The following is a 20,578-nucleotide window of genomic DNA, read 5'->3' as shown; positions in this document are numbered from 1 at the left end:
AAACATTCGGAACACGCATTTCGGACCCAGTAATTCGTTTATCCGTAGTGCGATTGCCGGAAAATTGGAATACCTACAAGACTAGTCACCGCCGAAACCGGACTGGACAAATTGAATTACCAGACCCATTCAATTTCAAAATGAGACTGGACATAAAGGGCAACTCGGATGTGTTCTAGAATTGGATCAATCATTCGTCGTCACTCAGGTGATGTCAACTTTGTATATGTAGAACCATCCCAAGTTAAACGAAACCGACAAATTCCGGTTCAAAGACGACCACATTCGATTTTATCAAAAGATTGATTATTACTCAAGATCCCAAAGGGTGCAAAACTTGCTAATGAGAGTGGTGGGTGTTTATTGAAGGGCGTGTTTATAAGGGAGGAGTTCTGCATACTGGGACCGTTTTTATTTGCGCTTCTAATAGGCTTTCCTCGTTTTGACTTTCTTTAGTTTCGATCGATCCCAAGATTTCTTAGGTCGTACTTTTGAGTATTAACTCTAACTAATGGTATTGTTATAAGTTGTATCTATGTACATAAATAACTAAACAAGAAGTTGCCAAAACTATCCATAATTCCATATACCTACCACTGAAAATTATTTCTGATTGTTTCGGACTCATTAAGAGCTCTCGCAATCTGCATCTCCTTCTTGTTTCATCTACAGCGCAATCCATTAGGGCGAAAACACACTGAGTGGTATGGAACGCCACGTGTCCTTGGCTTCCCGTTGTGACTGTAAACAGTGAGTGTTCCCCAAACCGAGTTCGGGTGTACGTGCACGTGCAGAATGCATATATTTGGGAGGTTCGGTGATTACTGGTCACAAAGTCACTAAAATCTCTATTACGGAACATGTGGCAGCCGAAAAGTCCATCATATTAACGATAACTATCATACTAACGAGAACTTGAGTGCCAAATATTGTGTATTCGCGATTTTCATGGCAAAAATTGTCTTTGTGACCACCGCAATGTGACGAATAGTCCAATTACCATTTGGGAGGTCGCACGTTTATGTATATCTGTTTATGCATATTCTTCAAATATGGGATTCACCGCTATCGATCACTGTCAAGCAAGAATGAAATATCACCGAAAACACTCCAGGGGGTGATTTTTGGGTCTGTGTACCATGTATATGGGCTAGGGTATATGGGCATGTAGTTTTTTCGCATGTTTAAAAGTATCTAAATTGAAATACGTACCGTGTACCACTCAGTGTGTTTTCGCCCTTAGACTATCTCCTCCTTCAGAATGGCCTCAACCATTTAGCGAAATCTTTAAAATCGGACACTCCTTTCTTAGGTTTATACTAAAATAAGTCGCTACTTAAGTCCAAATCAAATGTCATTTCAAAGAAATTTTTTTGGACTCTTCAAAGCTCTCAAAATCTGACTAGAAATCTGCTTCTTCTTCTTGTATCACCTACGATTTAATCGTCTCAACCATTTTGCAGAAGATCAGATACTCCTTTATATATACATATATATAAAACAGTTCCGTGACAAAATGTCACACAACTTCTACGACAAAATGATAACGCGACATAATGTCTACGGACAAAATTATAACGCAACATTATGTCTACGGACAAAACGATAGCACGACGTAATGTCTACGGACAAAATGATACTAATAAACTTTGTAAGATTTTGTCCGTAGACATTATGTTGCGTTGTCATTTTATTCGTAGACATTTTGTGGGAGACGTTGTGTCGTTAAACGTTTTGTCATAGACGTTGTGTCGTTACACGTTTTGTCGTTGTGTCGTTAGGGCGGTTTCAGACTAGCGTTTTATACGCGCGTATAATCTCGTTTTTTGAAGTGCATGTAGGCGCGTATAGGCGCGTCGTTTTCCATACGCGCAACTCGTACGAGCGTAGACGCGCTTATAAGCTCGTATTATCCATGTTGATACTAAATCACCACTACCGGTTCGAACGAAAACGCCGGAATAAGCCCGTGTACGCGCGTCCGGTTTTTTGAAGCCCGAAAAGTAGCGCGCGTGTAAGCGCGTATGCCGAAACGACGGTATACGCGCAGAAAAATACGCTAGTCTGAAACCGCCCTTACACGTTTTGTCATTGTGTCGACACCATATAGAACAATATCTGTTGACCAAGCGGCTACTCTACGCCTGTTCTTGTTTCATCTACGAGATAATCCAAACAAGTCTGCCTTCTTCTTCAAATAGCTTCAACCATTTAACAGTATCCGTATGTGTAGATTACCGCTACTCAAATCCTATGTCAAAAATTTCAAAGTATTTATTTTGGACTCACTCTAGAACTCTCACAATATAATTAGAAATTTGCCTCTTATTCTTGTTTCATCTACGACACAATCTTAAAAGGGCTGTACACCCGAAACCTTAATTTTGTTACCGTTCCTTTCTTCGATATATATATTGAGTGTATGTATATATTGAGTGAATGCGACATTATATATCAATATATATATTGAGTGAATGCGACAGTTGCGCTTCGACCAGATAAAACGTGTTTTAAATTGACAAAATCGAGGTTTCGTATTCTACTATTTTCTCCTCCAAAACTGGACCAATTTTTAAAAAAAATTCATCATCGGTATGAGAAAGATATTTTCTGTGCATCTATTGGCGTATTTTTTTTAAAATCGACCGTTAAATAACCACGCTAGACTCTTTTCGTGGGTGTAAAAAAGAGGCGATTTTATAGATGTTTGGCGGCTCCTAGCTCCTATAAAAAATAATTAATCAAAAAAATAAAACGATAGATGCACCCCAATGGTGAATATCCATAGCATATTAAAAAATAATTTCTCTAGTGCCATAATTGAGGTAGGGAGAAGTATAGTACGTTTGTATGGACAAGGCGTTGCTGTCCAGCCCTCTTAACAAGTCTGCCCTTTCCTTCAGAATAGCTTCCTATCTTAGGTATAGAGAACAAACCGCTACCCAATCTAAAATCAAATGCCAGACGTTTCGAAGCAACATTTGCACACCCACTACATCCTCTTCGTTCGGATTATGTGACGAGGCATCACTAACGCTATGTATGGATATCTTTCCTTTCGGGCGCGCACGCAATGACTACTATAAATAACAATGGGCGGTTTGTTACTATTTTTGAAATCCATATCCATATCTGAGGAGGCGATCGCCGAAACAATCGATCGGTGCTCGGCCGTTCTTATCTCCGCTGAATGTTTAATGTGCGCTTTGACCGACAGGTGATTGACTGCGCGTCATGTCGCTTGACGGCGCTTCGGCGAGCTCCGGCGCGAAACATATCCCGGCACTTCGGCGAGCTCCGTCGCGAAACTCATGGCCAACTTGACTCCTAGGGGCCCTCTATTGATTTCTCGATTACGGCAGCCCTAATCCGGGCCGGCGGACCGTGACTCGCCGTCGAGAGTGTCGTGCAAGAAGGGCCCTCCCCGTTGTTTTGAATCGGTTGCCGTGACTACGAACCGTCACGTTACACACGGACAAAGAAAAACGGTCGAAAAGTAGGCCGGCCGTGCCGAATGTCTTCGATCACTGTTGCCTCGAGAGGCAAACAATGTCGCCTTTCAATCGGTTCTTGAATCGGTTGACAGGTGCGGTGACACGACGGCGAACCGGTTGACGCAAAATCTGAACACTGTCCCCTTTCTTCTGACGGAGTCAAACCCAATCATTAGTAGATACTCTTTCCATCCGGCCAAGCTAGAGCTGACCAACGATTCTTGGCCTGCAGGCCGCCTGATTGAAATGTCAATGATGAGAGATCTCTAAGTCAGCCAATAATTAGGCCTGATTTATTTTGCATACAGCTGCAAACTACAACCACGAATTTTCGTGCACCATTCCATTATCAAATAAAAGAAATAATAAATTACTTACTAACTATAAGAAATTATAGTCGATGTAGCATGAGACTCATGGTGCTTACGGACTAAACCAACGACGATTTTGGGCCAACTTTTTAACCAGCAGTAGCGTACAAAATATCGAAATAAAAATTAAATTTTAAAATTGAAATTAAATATCAAAATCAAACTAAAGAGCGAGATTGAGCAAAAATTAGATCATCGTTGATGTTTTGAATTATGACGATACCGCATTTAAAACTAGAGAAATATTATAATTTCTCTGCGTACGAGCGAAAAAAAATATTGTTAAAGTCGTCACGAGATGTTACTGTATTTCCACTTGGAAGATCGATAAAAAAAAAACAATTCATAAAAAAACGCGGTGTCGGATGTCGGTGATTTGTCAAAGGGTTTTTTTTCTTTCGTCGAAATAAAATTAATAATCACACATTATCCGATAAATTTTACCTCTGAAATGATTTAATTACTTGATTTATTTCGACGAGAGAAACAATTGAAGAATAAAAAAATCCGTTTGATGTGACCGACAACACCCCGGGTTAGCTTCCATCGTTGGATCACCCATACTAATACATGATATATTCTCAGTAACTGCGCATTACGGGGAAGTAAAAATAATAATTCTTTGATTTTTTTTCGATCTTAGTGCGTATCTTCGTAAGTCAAAACATCTTCGACAAACAAAAGTCGAGGATTACCTGTATGTGATTGTTGATGATCTAATTTTAGGTCAATCTCGAAAATTTATTTAAATTGTCCATGTTCTGTTTTAACTTTCAATATTTAATTTTAATTTTAATATAATGATTATAATTTTATTTTGATACTTGAATTTAATTTTAATATAATAATAACAGTTTTAATTTTGATATTTAATTTCAATTTTTAAATTTAATTTTTATTTCGATATTTTGTACGCTACTGGTTTTTAAAGTTGGCCTGTGGGCCGTTCGTTGGCGTACGCACCATCACGAGAACCAAGCATGTTGTATCATTCGTGCAATGTACATATTTTGACATTGTAAGGACGTAAAATATATTTTTTTATTTATTTCTCATTTAACTATATAATATTATTACAATATAATTCAACGTAATGTCTTTAATGATATTACTGTACGTTTTGCCGTCCATAGCATTACTTTTATCGTCTAAAAAATATAAATCTCCATTAATATAAAATATATACTTATTCCATAAATAAATTAATAATATCAACAACTTACGTATTTTATATTAAAATGTAATCAATGCAAATATTTCAAAATACGAAACACGAACTCAAAACTAACAAAAAATATAAGTCAAATTCTACCGACCGCTATACGCTCGAACAATGTTGTATTTCTTGACCAAAATGCACTGCCAAACTGAAACGAAATATAATTGGCCATGAGTAAAGCCCGGACCCAGAGGGTGCCGCGTATTGTTCAATTATTGTAAATGCATTGTTAAAGGTTCGCCGAATGTTTTTTTTTTTTGGACTCTAGCTTTGTGAATAGAGCTAAACCGCCCCGATTCCTGGAAAAAGCATGGTGTCTATCCGCAGTCTAGCCATGAGGGTCGAGTGGGGGGTGAATTCGAAAGCATGAACATTTTACGAAAGTCTCATGCTAAATCGACTACAGACAAATATATACTACATCAGCGAGCTTTTACACTCTTAAGGTCTGACCGCACTATACGACAATCGAACGATCCTTCACTTCACAACAGTGCGCGACCAAATATTGTTTGTATGGAATTGTATGAGACATATCGCACTGCGCGACAGTCGCATGACGTAGAACGACACCTTGCGTCAAAGTTGACTTTTCGACCAACTTTGACGGAAGGTGTCGTTGAGTGTGGGGTTGCCTTGCGACAATTATTCTCCTTCTTCATATCGTGACTTTGAAATAGCATGTAGCCATAATCTTTTGGCTTTTCTCGATTGTTCTTCTTTGTCGCATATCAAAGATACTATAATAGCGTCCGTTTCGTCCATTTTGCTCCGAGTTATCGAACGAATGATTGACATAATTTACGCATCGCATCGCTGTCGTTCAAGTGCGGTTTACCTAATATTTTCGCACACTGTTGTGAAGTGTCGGATCGCTCGATTGTCGTATAGTGCGGTCAGACCTTTAGCATGTACATTATGTCGCGCTGTCATTTTGTCCGTAGACTTTATGTCGTGACATATTTACGAAATGATATAGTATATACATATTTCCATTATTCGAATCGTTTATTATTACCATGGTACGTTTTTATTTCGAACAAATCTTCCGTCACAACAGACACAGCTTTTATGAATAAAATATCGCTGAAAACGACATTGTATTTTTAAATTATACTGAAGCATAGCAGAACATACTCTTTGCTCATTGTTTTTTTTAGTTAATTTTATATGATATTATATTACATAACTCCTAAGAGTGCTCCCACTTAAAATTGCATTACTCAGCCATAAAGATATGTCGACGAGAGAAAGATAGACTGGCAAGAAATTGCCAATACTAAAATTCTATTACGAACCCCCTTTTCTTTATACACACACATACATACATACATACATCCCGTTCCAGAAAGTCAACGTCGTTCCAGAACCAGGACACGATATACGGAACACGTCCCACATGCGTGTCGTTACATTTTGAGCTATGTCCTATAATAAAACAATTCATGAGTTATATACTACATATATATTGTGTGTGTGCGTGTGTGTACTTTGACTGTGTCTTGCTTCTGCATACTATGTATTTTTCATGTGTTTTATATATGTACGTATGTGAGATATCATCTTGTACTTCAATTCTTTATTATTGTGATTGTAATAAAACTTTTGCGGCGAATTTGAAGCTGAAAGCGAGTGCTGTTTGCTCTTCAAATCTTTATTGTTACACTGAAACTGACACGTATACACATTAGAGTGACCCTCACTTTGCTGAAAAATTAGATTTTTTATATAATACTTTTGGACACTCTTTTATATGTAGAATATTTATACGAATTACATATATCTGAACTTTGAAACAGTGCAATTTTCAATTGAAGTTTTTCCTATGTATTATATTTTGATGGAATTGAACGGTTGCACTCGTTTAGGTTTGCGATGTATTTAATATGAAGGATGAAATTGGATTGTAGAAATGATCGAAATTTTTCAGCAAATTGAGCATTATGTACATATGATGTTTGTGGTTTTGTGTAGTTTAGTTGTGTAATCCTTGATGACTTTTCAGTTATGTTTATCCAACGATGGACGAGCTGGCCAATCAATTAAACTGCGTTATGATCCATTTCAATCTCAAGTCTTTTATCGGATTTGGAGTTGGTGCTGGGGCTAATATACTCGCTAGGTTTGGATTGGCGCATCCAGAAAAGGTAAATTTGACTTTAGTTTTATTATATAATATAATATGTACTTTTTCGACTGATTTTGTAAAGAAATTTCAAGACTCGTATTCATGTTTATAAAGTTAGTTAAATTGTTTAAACATCAATGGATATGAGTATAAATTTCATTGTACATAATAGATCAAAACTATGTATGTACATATTATAGTTTAACGTGGGTTGTATTATTTTTAATATTAGCGGAGATGTGAATTATAGTTTTGACATTTCAAAGGTTTTGACAGTTCGTAACCAGCAAAATAGCTCAGTGGTTAGCGTATAATGCTTTCAACTGAAGAGTCATGAGTTCAATCCCCGTCTAGGTGTTGCCGGCGTTAGCGTATAATGCTTTCAACTGAAGAGTCATGAGTTCAATCCCCGGCTAGGTGTTGCCGGCCAGACCTTGGATACATGAGCCGTTATATTTGATGTTGGCATAAGTTCACTTTTCTTCATTTCGAGAAATATTTCGTATTAAATAAATTGTTTTGCATTTAACAATATTTAAAAATACTGGTGGCCTATAATACGTTTATTCTGCTTTTCCGAGATTCTTGACACGTCGAATTAAAATGAGTGATAGCAATTTATCAATTAAGTCAAACAGAATAGTGTTTTTGGAACTGAAAATTGGACTTCCGCCACTTTCAAATATATAGGCTCATATGTACATATTGCACTCTCGAGACATCCGAACTTTCAAAGATGCTCAAGTAGAACTAACGCAATAGAGTTCCATAAAAAAGCGTCAAGGGGTATTTGGATATTATCCGAGGGTGCTTACCTTTTTTTTGTAGAATTCTATTGCGTACGTTCTTTTTGAGCGCCTTTGGAAATTATGACTTCTCGAAACTGCGCTACTATTCAGTGCAATTTAGTGCATCTTTCACGGAACCGTACATATTACTTCAGGTTGATGTTTCCTATCAGAGTTTGTCAATTTATCTAATTTGATTATTGAAACGGTTCAGAAAAAAATGATGAATAATTTCAAATTAATTTGTCGCATATTGAATTTGTTGATATTAAAAATATGCTTAAATAAAATATCACCGAAAACACTCCAGATGGTGATTTGTACTGGTTGCCGTAGGAAAGATAATGCGTGCTAGCGTTTTTTTTACATGTGTTTTCGCCCTAAAGAAGTTTGAATGCAGTGAATGATGATTACTTTAAAATTAAAAAAAAAACATTTAGATGATAAATGTATGTATAATGCTGTAGATTAGTTGTGAACAATAGCAGCATTGTGTACACAGAAGGTTTCCCCTAATATTATCAATTCGATTTAAAATCAATGTCAATATCAACATATCAACCAAATTAGATGCGATTTGATCTATCATATTGATTTTAGGCCTAACTTATTATACATATATATTGGGTTCACAAAGCGCTCGCCCAAAAGTCACTAAAATCTCTATAACGGAATATCTGACAGCCGAAAAGTCCATCATACTAACAATAACTATCATACTAACGAGAAATCAAGTACGAAATATACCATATTTGCGATTTTCATAACAAAAATTGTCTTTTGGGCGATCGTAATGTGACTAATCCAATTACCATATATTGAAATGTATGTAAATGGTTTATGATTATTGATCATTCCCATACTTGAAGACTACATATGTACATATATTGTATTGTATTATGATACTTTTGTTTAACATTTTCAGGTCGATGTGTTGTGCTTAGTAAATTGTGTCTCAACCCAAGCCGGCTGGCTCGAATGGGGCTACCAAAAGTTGAACGCTCGGTATCTCCGCTCCAAAGGAATGACCCAAGGTGTCATCGACTATCTGATGTGGCATCACTTCGGAAGGGTATTATTACATCGACAGCATCCAATTCGAATCCATTCCGAGTGGAAGACGTTTCATTTTTAAAATGTGTCAACTTTATCTATTCCAGGGTACCGAAGAGAGGAACCACGACCTAGTCCAAGTTTACAAATCCTACTTTTCACAGCACGTGAACCCGACAAACTTAGCACTGTTGATCGACTCTTACGCTCGCCGTACCGATTTGAATATAGCTCGGGGCGAGAATGATGGAGCTCGTCGTCGACCCGGAGTCCGCAGCACAACCCTCAGCATGCCCGTCATCAACATCACCGGGTCTCTGAGTCCGCACGTCGACGACACCGTCACCCTCAACGGTCGCTTGGACCCGACGAACTCATCCTGGATGAAGGTTCACAGATCAGACCAAACGATCGAATCCAACTATGATCTATATACTCTACACAACTGTGTATACTCACCGCTGTGTGAATGTTTCAGATATCCGACTGCGGCATGGTATTAGAAGAGCAGCCGGCTAAAGTTTCCGAAGCTTTTCGATTGTTCTTACAAGGCGAGGGATATGGTAAGTCAAAGTGAATACACAACGCATTTCATTAAATTAAAAACAACAACAAAAAAAATACAGTTTAATTTTCGAATCTCCGTACTCCATTATATAAGACGGCCTCTTTAGTGCTGAGTAGTTGTAATATTTACTAGGCCGAAATTCAATATTAATCAAACATTGTATTCGAAGCTGCTAAATGTGTTATTTTTCTCCACAATGATGTATTTAAAATAGTTCAGTAGGATGTGTAAGGTACATACGACTATTTCAAATGTTACCGTAGCGATATCTGCTTCATTTTAATTGTACATTTCACGGTATGAATAACGTAGAACAACATAAATATAATCTCCATGTAAGTGTGACAGTTAATTCGTTTATGTGTTGCATACTATAATAGTTGTATATGAAAAGCATCGTCGATGTTGTGAAATGAGTTTTGATGAAAATCTAAAAAAAAAAGGTTGTGTTCTTGTAATGTTATGTAAAATTTTCGAAATTCATTTGAATCGGTGGTGAACTGTGTAGGATTATATTATTAAATTTGTTAGAGCTGTCACTAGTCCGGAATTATCTACAAATCACCTCTGATTTTAATGTTTTATTATTCAAATTGCAATATTATATGTATAGCATATACGTTAGAGTGGTCCAAACTTTGCCGAAGCACTTTGATTTTCCAATAATCATAAACAAGTTTCTTATTGAAAGTGTCATAGTTTTTATTTTCTTTCAAGAATATAGAACAGGTAAGAAAAATTTGAAATAAAATTTATCAACTATTTTTTTGTTGAATATTTTTTAGAAAAAAAAAAACAATCGCCTATATTTACAGTTGAGATATTGATTCACGCTTATCCTACATTCCTAAAATAATAAAATATTCAGCTGCAAATACACTGAATCGTACGGAACGGGCGTGCTCGTGGTTTCCAGCTGGGATGGGCGTTTCTTCAAGTCTTTGTTAATTCGTTACATTTATTCAAATATGGGAATCACTGCTAAAGCTATGTTAAAATACCATCGAAAACACTCCAGGGGATGAGTTTTGGGAAGATCGCGATGACACAGACTAATCTACCAGTGTTTTTTTTTTGCATGTGCAAAACTATCTAAAAAAAAACGTGCCGCTTTCAAATAGACGTTCTCTAAGAGACTTAAAAAAAATAAAAAATAGCTTTTGCCAAAGTGAGTACCATTCTAATATATATTATACATATATACATATAATAGTACTCTCCCTAGGATATATTAAGCTGAAAGAAAGTAATTTTCAGGAAATTTCACATCAAAGTATAATATAATAAGGCTCTATGTATCTATATGAGCGAAATTGCTGTGAAAAGTATTCTTAAAAACTGTTATATTCTGTGTAATATTCTAGGGAGAACACTACATATACATATATATATATATATTTAAATTATAATACTTTTTTTAAATAATAACCAATATAATTTCGTGTAAATTTTTTACAAGAGCATGTGAGTTGATTTTTGCGAACAAATAATATTGAATATTGATGGAATTAAAAGATTTACAAGACTTAAAAAGTAATTATATAAAGACTTGAGTATTTTCTTATGAATTTAAAAATGCAAAAAAATATTTTAAAAATAAATACATACGACTGTCGAAACGCTAATTCGTTTGCCGCATTCGTTCCATTTGAGTCATGCATTCATTAAAACCAATTGTATTTTTTATACATACGTATGCATTCAAAATAAAAATAAAAAATCAAGAGCAAAATCGACTCAAACTATGACCCAACAATTATGATTGTTATTGTATTGTATTAACATTTAAAAAAAATCAATTTTATAAACCAACATACATACAATATACATATATATATATATATATATATATATATATATATATATATATATATATATATATAAATATTGATATAATAAAGGTGCACACGCTCACCGATATCTGAAAGGATCGAGGATGAGAAGATCACATGCAAATCCGAATTTTTTTCAGACATTATTATATTATATATTATATGCAGAACCAATAATCGTTTTTTCCCTTATCGGAACGATGACAATTTTTATAAACACATAGGTGCTTTTGGAACAATGTAATAATAACTAATGATATCCACGTACGCATTTAAAAATAAAATAATATTTATGTAATGTACAAAAAAAAAAAATCAATGACGATTTTCATTATAAAGCGAGACACACCAACTGTTATCATCGACCGTTGAAAATTTTTATAAGTATATATTCTATGTATACATATACATATTTTTTATTGATTTTATCGTCGCTCCCCTGAAATTGCTGTCGATAATTTCACCCTGAAATATTATATTTAATGTGGCGACCGGAAAAATGCACTCTCGAGACATCCAAACTTTCAAACACGTTTAAGGAGAACTAACGCAATAGAATTCCATAAAAAAGCGACAAGGGGTATCTGGATGGGGTCTACTTCACGGCACCGAAAGTGAAAAGCCCGAAAAAGCAAATATCGGAAGGCAAAGATCGAAAATCGAAAGATCTTAAATCGAAAGATCAAAAAAAAAGGGTACACGGTAAACAATACTACTATGTATATATTAAATATATGAGTGGCATGCGGTGAAATTATCTCTCTTTTTGTCACACAGCCTTGTTTAATGTGCGCGCGCAGGATACGGGAGGAAAATCCTGTTCCTCTTGTTCCTGTTGTATCCTGCTCGCGCAAATTAAGTGAGGATGTACGACGGGGGGAGAGAGACTTTTACCGCACGCCACTGATATATATATATATATATATATATATATATATATATATATATATATATACATATATATATAGTGCCGGTTTTAGGGAGGGGCTAGGTTGGGCGGCGCCCGAGGGCGCCAAATAAGTTAGGGCGCCGCTCGATGCGTCAATGGCGCTTTAAATTTTAAAATTAGAGCCCCAAAAGACATACAAAATTTTAGATTAGAGCGTCAAAGGCGAATTTTTTTCTAAGAGTGTTTAAAAAAAATTGCCCGAGGGCGCCATTGGGTGTAAGGCCGGCACTCTATATATATGTACTAACCGTTTTTCATATGTATGCATGGTAAACGAACATTTTCGACTTTTTAACATTCGGTGCGGTGAAGGTCACCCATCTGGATGTTATCCGTGGGTGCAAACCTTTTTTTGTGGAATCCTATTGCGTAAGTTCCTTTTGAGCGCCTTTGAAAATTACGACTTCTCGAAACTGCGCTACTATTCAGTGCAATTTAGTACATCTTTCCGGGAACCATTTATTGTATTAAGATGAGGCCCACACGCAATGTTTTTTGCTATATACACACATATATAAATATATATATATATATATATATATATATATATATATATATATATATATATATATATATATATATATAAATATATATAAACAAATAAATGCATGACTATTTTGCCATATATACGCTGAATGTTCATTGTTGTCAATTGATGATTGTTTTGTTTAAGAATCGATTTGTATAATTAAACTTGTAAGTCATTTTAAGATTGATGATTGAGAATAAAGATGCTGCTGAATACAAAATGAAAAAGACGATACAGTATTGCCTTTATATTTACAAAACCCATATTTTGAAGCACTCTGTATTACACAAGCACACTCATACGTTTGTTTTCTCAATGGTACCACAATTCTTGCTGTTTTATAACGATGCAAACGATCGACAAGCGCCAGACAGACTGAACCACAGATTAACGACACGTGTACCTTATGCGTGCGCACTGCTCGCACTTACACTAAGCGAAAGTCCCGACATACACCTACCCTGTATACGTTCTGTGCTTCTGATACTTTAGTTCCGAATTTTTTCCTTATTAAATTATTAAAAACTCGCCAGAAAGATCCAACTCAATTTTAATAATTGCATCTGTGCACATCGAAAGGTTACTCGTCATCTGATGTGCAATTTTTCATTCGTGAAGTCGAGAATTGCGTTTAAAGCAGCCATCCAGTTGATCTGTGCTTCAATCTGTCTGGCGCTTTTCGATCTTTTGCACCAAACCCGTTTTATAAACGTGCTGTATTTATGATTTGACCTTTTTTCTTGTTGATTTGTTCGATTCACTCTCTCTCTCTCTCTCTATCGTATTGTTTTGAATAGATTTCGTTACATATGTATATATATGTTCGATTGGCTGTCGATAGAATGGTGAAAATGGTATCATTGTTGTATCTTTTTATTAGTTTTATAATAGAGCTTTCGATTGCATTCGCCTTGATTTCTTTTGTGACTGAAGGACTGGCAGCACTGTTTGAAATATATTTTTGAGTATTTCGCTTTTGGCAAACATAGATTTTTTAGTACTCTTCGATGATTTCGTTTATTTCACACGTGCATATATGTACATAATAAGTGTGTGTTATTATTTCGATCCGATGACACATAATTTATTCAACACACGACGCTATGCACAAAGTTGATTTGTCATTTTTTTGTGTGTGTCATTCACGTTCAATTGCATATTTTTAATGTGATAGATGAAACATAATTGTTTGGTTCTCCTTTCTTGTTTTTCAATCCACTTATTATTTTGTTCGAGTCGAATTTTTGATACTGGATCACCGAGACAGACACACACGCTTTTGGTACGTACTCTTATTATAACGATAGTGTGGAAGATGTTGCTTTGTTATTTTAATCGTAATTATTATAAAGTAGATTGACGGTATAGTTAGATTTTATATTCACATATTGTCTTTTTATCACATCACTTGGCATGTACGATATATTACATATGAATCTACTTGTTTTTTCACCGAAATCGATCGATTAAATGTTCTTCTTGTCATTTCAAGCTCATGTCGCAATAATTTTGTCACACTAATAGTTATTTACAAAAGAAATAACATCATTCATTTAACTAATTATACGTATAATATAAGTTTTTGTTTCGTAATGAGTCAAATTTTCCTTCTTTTTTTTGTATTTTTCTATAGTGAATAGCCATTTAGAATGTATATATGTATGTATGTACATTGTATTTATATTACATATCTATACGTACATATTTTCAATATTTATATGACAAAAAAAAATTATTCAAATTGTAGTCATGAATTGTTCATTCGGCTTTTTTCTTTATCTATTTATAAATGCTTATTTTATTTTGTATTATGTATGTTTATTATGAAAAAAAAATGTAAAATGCATTCATTGTACTGATTTTACAAATAGATTGATCAATTTATTATATTCAATAATAAAATTGATTTAATTTCGAAATTTTATATACTGTTTTTATTTGTTTGTAAAACTGCAGTACATTATATGATTTATTGTTTGAATTTTTGCCATAGTGGCAAATTTACATGTATGATTTTTAGATTGGTGAATTTTCCACTGACGAAACTATTACGTCTGTATTATTAATACTTTAATATTAATTTCTAAAAAAATCATTTTGTACAATTGTCACTATTAGTATATAATTTAACTAAACTTGAATAACCTGGTTTTTTGTACATTTGAGTAGCTCTCAATGCTGATTTTTTTTATATACATACATATATTTCAATAGTACAAATCTTGTGCTAAAATTGATAGTCTAATTTAATATTTTAAATATGCAGAATATTTCTTAAAAAGTGCAGTCTTTTATTATTTTTTTTTTTAAACAAAATAAATAATTCCACAAGAGCCGTAGTGTGAGGTGGGGGGGGAGGGGGAGATAACCCCGGGCACAAGATTGAAAGGCCAAAACTGTGCTGGTAATATTGGGGATTTTTTTAAATGTTTTTAAAATATTAATGAAATTTTACAATTAATTTTTATTTAAAATGCATACGAGCGCCTAAAGGAGGAGCACCATTCGCCATAATTATTTAAAAAAATGGCAATATTCTCCATTTAATTTACTTTGCTCATATTAAATGAGGAAATGAATAATTAGATATTTTTCATAAAAAAATTAATAAATAAAATAAGGGGGGGTATCGCTAGTAGCATGTTTGCCCCGGGAGCAAACATGCCATTAACAACTAGTAACTAACTAGCTAGCTAAGGCTCTGAATTATTTTTTTTTCATTTCATGCTTATTTTACATTCCTAAAGTAATACAATCAAAATATGAAATTTTTAGTATGACTTTTTTTGGTAAAAAAAAACCATTTTTAGTAAAATGGTAACTACTCTGATGTACCTACTTGTATTATATTATAAAAACCTATCATTATTGTATCAATAGGTAGCTTGATTTTTTTTGTTGTTATATTGATTCCATTTGATTTGTAGCGAAATGTTTTTATATACGTATGTAATTTGAATAAGAAGTTTTTGCGTTCGATATTAAATCGTCTTATTTCCGATTGAAAATCGCATCCAAGCGGAAGATTTGTATTGTTTAGCTCTACGTCTTTTTATGTACTTTGGATTATGTTTTTGATTTTGTTTCCATTGATTATATTTTCGATTATTTATTTCTACATATTGCTTACTCTTCTTATCAGTATATTTGCTTTATTTTTTACATTCATTTATTTTATTTTTTTGTTTCCTGCTTGTAGCGGTCAATGCGCTCCATAAATTATCCAAGCACCTGTGATGACAATTTTCTTCAGAGATAATTAGCAGTAGCGCACATTTACATTAGGGCTCAAATCCATTCTCCGTAAGTTCAGTTTTATGCACATTATATTTTACTAACATTCTTCTACTAAACACATATTCTACAATCACTTAACGTTGTAACCACAGCTGACTACCGGATCTATTATAGCTGGTAATTTGTTCAAGATAAACACACAGATGGACCAAAACTCGTGTTTCCTAATTGGATAGGTCATCTTTGAACATTTTTTTTCATGCATACATACATACCAATTGCCTAAATATTTTTTTCCATTTTATTTATCTATTGTATCATCGTATAACAGTTTTTTTTTGGGATTCAAGATATGCTCTAAAATGTCAAACTGACATGTATGTATGTATGTACGTAATAAATATAAATCTTGAATACATAAAAACAACTTATAATACAACTATGGCCGAATCTATCATCTATCATGAGACTTACGTTAAATTTGCATGCTATTGCATTCACCCCCCCCCCCCTCCTCGACATGTGATGGCCTATATTATAATATTATATGGTTTAATAAGAAATAATTTAAAAAAAATAAAGAAATTATTGTACGTCCTTTCAATTTTGAAAGCGACAGCATGCTCGGTTCTCGTAAGTCTCACGCTACATTAGTTTTATTTCAATGCAATTCTACGAGCCACTATTATGGAAGAAAATATTAAAAGGTGCATTTTGTGCATTCGATCGATCTCGCAGTCAGCATGTTCACTTTCAGTATCATCTCTATATTACGAGTAGGTACGCCCATTCGTTCACAAATATAATACACTCCAACGTCATAATTCGATCATCTCAATTAATCGATTTCATTTTAAAATTGCTTATCCCAGACGGCAGAGTCTTGTTTTTCTTTTTATATATACAATATATATATACATATACAATTTTCAAAGACAGCTTTGTTGAAACATTGGTTGTTTCATTGGGTGTTGAAACTTAACAATACGACGACGACAACTTATTCATTTCCTCACAAAGATTATTTACTGTGTGTGAATGCATTTCGTTATTTGAATTTCGAGGAAATGTTATGTGTGAGGTTCGTACATAAAACATACATAAAATGCAAGTGTTAATTTAAATGAACCCATGTTTTTGAGATGTCAAATTATCATTATCTGTAGTGTTACTTTTTTCAATGTTTTTACCACAAAATGCTTTTTTCTTTGACAATGATTAAAAAAACTATTGTATTTGGGTTTTTGTGTACATTTGTTTGTGTTTTGGTTTTGTTTAATTAAAGGAGTGTCTTCTTATCAAATACTAACATTATGAAAGTATACTTTTTATATGTGAAAAACTAACCCCGATATATATATTATATTTGCTTATATGCACCGTTCTCTCGTTTCAGGGATTTTTTACTATTCGAATCGGATGTGAAGGTGAAACAACTCGAACAAACAAACCGTTCATATTTTCTACTTATGTGTATTGATGAGTTGCGACACTCTTGCAACCGATGACCACACTTACATTATTGTAGAATCTATATTTGACAGTACCGAACTGTAGTTTCTCACTTTTCGGTTCCGATACATCTAGGGTTTCCATTTTCGTAGTGAATCTTGACTCATTTTAATCCAACAACTATCGCCATAGTGACTTTTATGTAGACATTCATATATTCAAATATGCTATGTACTTAGTTTTGATTGTTTCTATTTAAAATTTATAGGATGTATGTTTCAGATTAGATTTTATTCTGTTTCTTCCACGAAATATACATTACAATTATTTATATCTGATCTAAAGTGGATTAAAACAACGCTAGATTATCACTATTCTTGTTGAGAAATATAGAAAGATACAAAGATAAGTGTTTCAGATTCCCCGAGAGTGCATATTCGTAAATAACTAATGGATATTTTCAAAGTTCTTGTCCGTTATCGGTATAATGTGTCCTAACTTTAATATTATATATATATAACATTGATCATTGACTTAAGAAATTATCACCAATAACAGAGAAGTGACTTTGTTTTTTTTGTATTCCTCTAAATATCTATATAATATAATATAATAAATCAAAATAATTAAATAAAATAAATTATTCGATTGTTCATATTATATTATTGAACATTAAAAGTCTTAATTTATTTGAAATAAATTTTAGTATACCCATATACATATTCTATAGCTCTCTAGTATTTAGGAAATAGTTAATTATCTATAAAAATGTTGTAGAAACTAGTTAATTGCTTCTATTGAATTAATTAAATTGATACGTCGATACATATGCATTCTTATCAATACAATAATTTGAAATCATTTTCATACAATTGTTTTATATTATGGAAACAGTTATCAGACATGCAAAAATCACTATAATTTGTTCGAATCCAATGACGTAGCTTAATAATAACCTTGAACTTTCTCTTGATAGTCAACTGGATTCTGTTTGAAGATCTGTTATAACAGTGATGTATATTATATATATAACATTGATGGCGAACTTATGACCCGTGGGTCAAACACTGACCCAAGACGGCTTTTGAGTGACCCACGTGTTGACAAGTGAAAATTTATAAATATTACTAATAACCTTGAAAGGGACATGTACCGGTATTGGCATTTTTAAACAATTTAATAATACATTTAAAGAAATGGATATCAACTTACAGAAAATTGTTTGTGCAACAACAGACGTATAAACATTATATACTAGTTGTTTTACCCGGCTTCGCTCGGTATTTGTAATATAAACAGCTTAAACATGTCCAATCTAATAGTAAACATTTTATTAAATTTATTTGAATTTTCATTTGTTCGATGACGTCACGGATTTACGAACCAACAATCGTTACATACATATGTAGTTACAAAGTCTCTTTCTAAATTATATATTAGTGATACGTATAATGTTGTCACACGAGACGGAATTCAAAATAGGACTCCATTGATATAAAATTTTAGCGTTGAACTTCATTTTTTGCTCTTCACTTGTAAAAGTATAGTAAAATAAGAAGAAAACGTCAACTTTTTTTGGAGGATCAACTGTTTTCTGTTAACAAATCTTTGGATTTCCAAATTTATTAGATATTCATTTTATCCCCCCTTCAAATAACTTCACTGACTTAGTGACCCACGCAGTGCCGGTTTTAGGGGGGGGCTTGGTTAGGCGGCGCCCGCGGGCGCCAAATAAGTTAGGGCGCCGCATGATGCGCCAAAGGCGCTCTAAAATTTAAAATTAGAGCGCCCAAATTTTAGGTTAGAGCGTTAAAGGCGAAATTTTTTTCTAAGAGTGTTTAGAAAAAATTGCCCGAGGGCGCCATTTGGGTGTAAGGCCGGCACTGGACCGACAGGGCTAGTTCTATAAAAATAACTCTACTTCTAAAACAGGTTCGCCATCACTGATATATAAGATACTCTTGTGAGCATCCTGAAGTTCATAGCTTGACTGTTTGTGTATAGAAAGTTTTCGAAATCTGCAGATCTGCAGTCAAAGGAAAAATTTAATCTAAAGAAAATAAAAACAATGAGTTGAAAGCATGTCAGTCAAATTAGGCTCATAATCAAAATCGAAACGTTAAATTCGCCTACAAAAGAATGCATGTCTATCTCCGTCCGATCGCATTGTCGTTGTTAGAGACCACGTTGTGCAGTGACTAATGTATTGTTGTGAACTTTCTGTTTAGTTGCTCCTCTATCCCCAACTAAGATTCACGCATACCGTCGAAGCTCGCTGGAGGAGCTGCGACAGATCATAATGAAGGAGCAGGAGAGACAGAAGCAGATCAGGAATCGCTCCTGCGCAGACCAGTCGCCCATCATCCACATCACCGAAAACCCCATCTCAGAGGCCGTCGCCTGCTAATTGCACTTTTGTCATCATCTCTATATATATATATAAATATATATACACATAAATATATAAATAATCTATGTATATCGGCCACATTGCCACGCTCACTTTGTAACAAGAGACAACCCGGAGAGTAGCGTTAAACTTGCATAGTCCTTATATCTTATATGTATGTGTATATGTAACAATATCTACATATTATTCTGAAATTTCACTTCATATTTAAAACGTAGAACCTACATACATATATACAAATAAACATAGTACTTGAATTGTGCCCGATTTTACCCCTTACCTGCCTTTGACCACTCAACCACTGCCTTTCAAATCTTACCGTTCAATTTCTTATCGTTTCCTGTTAAAAGAGCTGTACGAAGTGAAATTTCTCTTCAATTTTCATCTCCTCCCCCTTACAAATCCCATATGTGTATTTTAAGTAAATGTGTCAATTCAGTAAATGCACACATCCATATATGTAGTTGATGTATACACATACTAATTTGACGAGTGAATGAAATGTACCTATACTAGTAAAAGTGTAAAATTTTATATATTGTTCAGTA

At 34.0% G+C, this 20,578-nt stretch overlaps 1 protein-coding gene across 1 annotated transcript in view; it reads left to right on the top strand.

The window, feature by feature from the left end:
• Positions 1–20,129, top strand: part of MESK2 (misexpression suppressor of KSR 2) — a 125,919-nt gene extending 105,790 nt beyond the window's left edge. Inside the window, exons 5-9 of the mRNA XM_077446076.1 lie at positions 7,090–7,231; positions 8,926–9,072; positions 9,161–9,442; positions 9,532–9,616; positions 19,849–20,129. Of these exons, the coding sequence (XP_077302202.1) occupies positions 7,090–7,231; positions 8,926–9,072; positions 9,161–9,442; positions 9,532–9,616; positions 19,849–20,027 (835 nt within the window). The 3' untranslated portion in view covers positions 20,028–20,129. The remainder of the gene's footprint in view (positions 1–7,089; positions 7,232–8,925; positions 9,073–9,160; positions 9,443–9,531; positions 9,617–19,848) is intronic.
• Positions 20,130–20,578: the final 449 nt, after the last annotated feature.

The sequence above is a fragment of the Arctopsyche grandis genome, chromosome 2, assembly GCF_051622035.1.
Source record: "Arctopsyche grandis isolate Sample6627 chromosome 2, ASM5162203v2, whole genome shotgun sequence".
Taxonomy (NCBI): Eukaryota; Metazoa; Arthropoda; class Insecta; order Trichoptera; family Hydropsychidae; genus Arctopsyche; species Arctopsyche grandis.
The sequence above is the reverse complement of the archived record's forward strand: the minus strand, read 5'-3'. Positions and strand labels throughout refer to the sequence as shown.